The 5,139-nt window shown below is 45.3% G+C and overlaps 1 protein-coding gene across 3 annotated transcripts in view; it reads right to left on the bottom strand.

Annotated features, from left to right (window-relative positions):
- Positions 1 to 973: 973 nt before the first annotated feature.
- si:ch211-235m3.5 (BICD family-like cargo adapter 1) overlaps positions 974 to 5,139 on the bottom strand; it is a 22,689-nt gene continuing 18,523 nt past the window's right edge. For all 3 annotated transcript variants that reach the window (XM_042064211.1, XM_042064212.1, XM_042064213.1), the window contains 3 exons: positions 4,618 to 4,730; positions 3,934 to 4,054; positions 974 to 3,311 (listed from right to left, as the gene is read on the bottom strand). In XM_042064211.1, coding sequence (XP_041920145.1) covers positions 3,102 to 3,311; positions 3,934 to 4,054; positions 4,618 to 4,730 — 444 coding nt within the window. In that variant the 3' untranslated portion in view covers positions 974 to 3,101. The remainder of the gene's footprint in view (positions 3,312 to 3,933; positions 4,055 to 4,617; positions 4,731 to 5,139) is intronic.

The raw sequence follows: 5,139 nt of genomic DNA, 5'->3' as shown, positions 1-5,139 counted from the left end.
AAACACTGGACTAAACCATGCATAGCAACAAATCAATTAATTCAAATTCACCACCCTTTGGTTAACACATGACATAGGCAATACACATTACTAACAATCGTTCATGATATTTCCATACAATGTCATAATAAACCTCACTAAGCACCAAATAATATTACCACTCTAAACCCACCTGCGCCAATAAGCGCTCCCACGTCTGGGCGCGAAAGATGCGCAGAAAAGTGTCCCTTGCCCAATACTCCCGTTTGCCGGAAAGCAACTGAAGCACCGAGAACAGGCAAGTACATACACACAATCATACATACACTCGGACAAAGCACTTCCATCTCCCAGCTAGTAAGCATTGATGTTATAATGCGCGCTTTTAGAGAACGCTTACATTACTGATAAATAGATACGCTTCAACCTCTATACCGCATATCGCGGCTTTGATTCCCTGTATGTTTCCCTTAAACCAATTTCTAGTTTAACTTAACCCCCGTCCTGACACGCCTCAGGTCTGTGGCATTCACAACATGTTATCAAACACATCAACATCGCAACATGATTTAATAGCGCTGTCTTTGTGCAAATGTTTGTAAAGTCATTGTTCCCGTTGCGGCGGGAAAGCCGCCTTTGCCAGTGACAGACGCACTGCGCTCTGTCACAGACATAAATATGTTATACCCCTTTTAAATGTGTTTGTAATGCTCTATGGATCAGTGGTGTAGTCTAGTTAGCTGATGTGGGTATATTGTGATGTAATCTAGTTAGCTGTAGTGGGTATACTGTGATCAACCCCAAATGTTAGTACGTATCCTTGCCTGTTTTATACTGAGATGGTGATGCTTTTTAAGTGGGTATACTGTGTAGTCCTGCGTATCACTTAGACTACTCCACTGCTATGGATATATACTGAGTTTACTGTAAATAAAGTGTTACCATTAATGTTTCCATTTCTTTTCCAATGAAAAACAGACCAATGAGCTAACTGTGTGTTTGTACAAAACTGACTTTATTTCACAGTATAAGGCATTCACATGTGCTTTCCAAGACAACACTACATAAACACCTTACCATGCATTTCAAAGATCAACATACTACAAATATCACCAAATAAGTACTACAAATAGTCAGTCATCATTTATTTTTCAACATTGTTACAGCATTAGACAGTTTGCTTTAAAAAAAACACACATGAACTAACCAATCAGTAGTTTAACTGTGACCAGCATGTGTTGAAATGTGAGTAAACTACACATTGTTTTGTAGGCCAATAGAGAGAATAGATGTGACGGGCATTCCTATGCATGCAGTTGATTGGACTGTTCCTGTTGATTGACAAGTGAAGGAGTCACATATAGGGATCACTGAGGGAATGGCTTCAGCAGCTGCAGCAGAGACGTGAATCACCAACCAGCCCTGGAGCAGGAAGCATACTGTACAGCATCGTGGCAACAGAACAAGACTCTCAGCACCTGTGGTGATGAGGCCGGTGAGCACGCCCTCGTGCGTCTCAGGCAAGTCAGTAGTGTAGTGATGGCTATTTCATAAGGCCGTATTTGTAGAGACGGGTGCGCACATCCAAAATATGTTGTAAGAGGTGCCAGACAAAACGTGTCAGAGACAGAAGGAGATGGTCTGCACACTGTATATGGGCTCCAAGAGATACTTTAATTATTCTTAAAAGGCAACGTTTCGATCTCAACAGATCTTCATCAGGCCTGATGAACCATCTCCTTCTCTATTTCAAAAGGCCCCTCATGCATGGGGGCTTTGACGTCGGAGGGACTCGTGGTCAATGTGTTCGTGTGAGTTAGTCCATTGGACTTCAATAGAAAAGCAGGTTGATCTGTTACAGCATACAGTAGTGTGTTTCACCTGCAACACACTTTCTGATCTCATACAAGTGCACTGGAATCTCAAGCCCTCACCTGGGTTAAATAACAAGTGTCAACATTGGTTTGAAAACATACACTCTAGCCAATCACAGTTCAGAGATGTGAATAGTGTCTAGAGTAAGGCGTTGTGTATGCACACAATAATCTCTGTGAATAGTCAGAGGCAAAGTCATTGATAGTAGGATATTGCAGGGCCAAGTCAGCCATCTTGGAAAATACAGTGTTAAATGCACCGTTAGGAAGTGCATGCCCGACATGCACATGCTTTGATCAGTGATGCTTGTTCCCTTAGCTTTAATCACAATAACAGGGAAAACGTATCAAAATAAATACAAATACTGACTGAATGATGATCTAACATAACATTTGCATTATCAAATAATACAACTTCATACAACAAAATAGAACCTCTTTGAACTTTTTGATCAGGAGAAAAAAGAAAAAACACATTCTTTGTGTTTCCCAGAGGTGTGGTGATCCAAATCACCGGCATAAGGCATCCGTTCCTTCATTCTTCTTCGAGAAGTACATCTTCTCAGGCCTGCCCATGTGAAACAGTGGACTCCGGGGTCGTCTTGGTAGTGCTCTAATGATGAGAAGTGTCAGGGAGAGTGGACTTCAGGGCTCGTTCCCATTGTGTCCGAATAGCCCCTAGCACCAGGCGCATTCATGTTCATGGCCAGCCGATTGTCCAGCGGCTGCTGAACTCAGGCACCATGGGGGGTATCAGCCCACCCTTTCCCTCCCCACTACCAACTGCCCCTGGTGCAGCTACTTCATGTATGTGTTGGGGCAGATGGTGTGGCTATATCGCCCTTGGTGCAGTTGGCTTGGCCTCCATGGGGGCAGATGGCGTGTCTTACTGTTCATCTGCTCTCTGAGGAGGCAGATGGTGCATGCCCCCTGGTGCAGTTTGTGTGTTTTGCATGGGGGCATGTCTTGATGCTTATTTGCCCCTGGTGCACTTTTTCTCGTCTTCTTGGGGGCAGATGGGGCTGCCTACTTACCCCTGGTACAGTCTGTGTAGTTTGTGTGGGGGCAGGTAATACGGCTCATTTGTCCTGGGTACAGTTCATCTAGTGTTCATCTAGTAGGGGGCAATTGGAGCCGTTCACTTACCCCTGGTGTAGTCGCAAGTTTATGAGGGGGTAGGAATTGTAGCTGACTTGCCCCTGGGGTACTTGTTCAGGTTTAAGATGGGGCGGGGGCAGTTAGTGCAGCTCATTTGCCCCTCTTGAGCCAGTCCCTCCAGGGCGAGGGTCCGTTGCGGTCGGTGGTGGTGGTTGTCTGGGAGACGCAGACTGGCGCGTTGGAGAGGCGACGGGAGCGACGCAGGAAGGAGAGGGGGTGAGACGCCACAGGCTTCCTCTGGCTCTGATCACACTGCTGCTGAGTTCGGAGCTGCTGGTTAAGAATCACCTGGATATCATCCTGATGGAGGGAGAGAGAGAGCAAGAGAGAGAGAGAGAGAGAGAGAGAGAGAGAGTGTGTGAGTGGAGGGAGAGAAAGAAAGAAACATAAAAGAGACATTACAACCCCTGAATATTCCATTTAATTGAGTGTGACAGTATATTTAATAGACAGTGACCGGGTCTGCAATATAATATCTATATTTTAGGGCTAAAGTGAGCAAGGTCTTCTTTTTGTCATAAGTTATAATCTTCACCACGACTAGAGGGAGCTGTGGCACCATACCCTCCATATGGCTGAAAATACATGATTAAAAACAAAGCCATTGGTTACAGTTGCGATATAGCAACCATGTCTCACTTCTGATGGCTGGAGGGTGGGAGTTTAACACCTCCTGGCTACACCATTGGCCAGCAATTGTCAGTAGCCCTGGTGCCCAGTGAAAGGGCATGAATGGGACAGCTGGCAACCAGGCATGACATCTCCCTCTCGAATGGGCATGGCAGACTGTGACCAGCAGAGGGTGCTGTAGCATAGTGTCTGTAGCATAACTCTATGCTGGCATCTGAGTGAACTCTCCTTTGTGTCTCTCACTCACTGGGTTTTATTCACACACACAGGCACACACTCACACCCATCCCACCTGCCATGCCTCCAGCTCCTGTGAGAGCTCCAGCTTCCTCTGAATGGCCTCCAGCAGCTGGTTATTCAGACTCATCATGTCGTTCTTGCTACGCACAAGCTCTGCCTCCATCAGTGTCTTCCTGCCAATCAGAAACAGACAGGTGACAGGTACATAACATTGTCAAGATCATTGTGCGTGCGTGTATGTGTGACTGTGAGACTGTGTGAATGTGTGTGTGCGTGTGTGTGTCATTTTTGTTGTTTGTTTGTTTATTTGTTTGGGATAATGTGATCATGATGTCTATGAAAATGCATCATATGCAACATATTCGCAATGCCCTTATGGCAGAATTATGACTAAAACGCATAAAATGCCTGGAAAACTGCTACACCGGGCGCAACTGAAGTTTTCTGATTGCAGTGTGGAAAAATAGTTTCAGAAGACTGGTCTAATTTATATAACGTATAATTGTTGTAGCATAAGCTTCAGTGTGCCGGATGTTGACAAGAAACTCCCATTAAGTTCTCTATGTGTGTGTGTGTGTGTGTGTGTGTGTGTGCGTATGTGTGTGTCTGCGTATCTCTCTCTGTGTGTGTGTGTGTGTGTGTGTGTGTGTGTGTGTGCGTATGTGTGTGTCTGCGTATCTCTCTGTGTGTGTGTGTGTGTGTGTGTGTGTGTGTGTGTGTGTGTGTGTGTGTTTACTTTGACATGGCCTCATCTCGGTCTCTGATGGCCTGGTGGAGGTGCTCCTCCTCCACCCTGCAGCGCTCCGACAGCAACCTCAGCTCACGATTCTCCTCCTGCAGCACACACACCTGACAGAGAGGAAGAGAGACAGAGGGAGAGAGAGAGAGAAGAGAAGACGAGAGAGAAGGTTAGGCAATGCCCTGGTTCTCTGGTTCTATGTAAAAGGTAATTTACAAAGCTACCACCTGGGGGCACAAAGTTCATGGATGATCTAGGTGCACCTGGTTTCAGACAGCTCCAGGGCATTTGGCAGAAATGGGTATTTGTCAAAGCTGGGCGTTTATTGAATCAGGAAGTGTTTACGAAGACTAGGGTTCATAAAAGAAGCTATATACTTTGTGGTGATCTAATAAAGTAAATAAAGTAAAATGAAATGAAATGAAGGGACAAAGGTTTCTGATATGACACACACTACAGTAATATCCACAGAAATGTGACAAATTGACGTGACCTCTTTCAGTGAATGAATGTCTTCCT

Source organism: Alosa sapidissima, chromosome 15, assembly GCF_018492685.1.
Source record: "Alosa sapidissima isolate fAloSap1 chromosome 15, fAloSap1.pri, whole genome shotgun sequence".
NCBI lineage: Eukaryota > Metazoa > Chordata > Actinopteri > Clupeiformes > Clupeidae > Alosa > Alosa sapidissima.
Note: the sequence above shows the minus strand (reverse complement) of the source record. Positions and strands in the feature narration are given on the sequence as shown.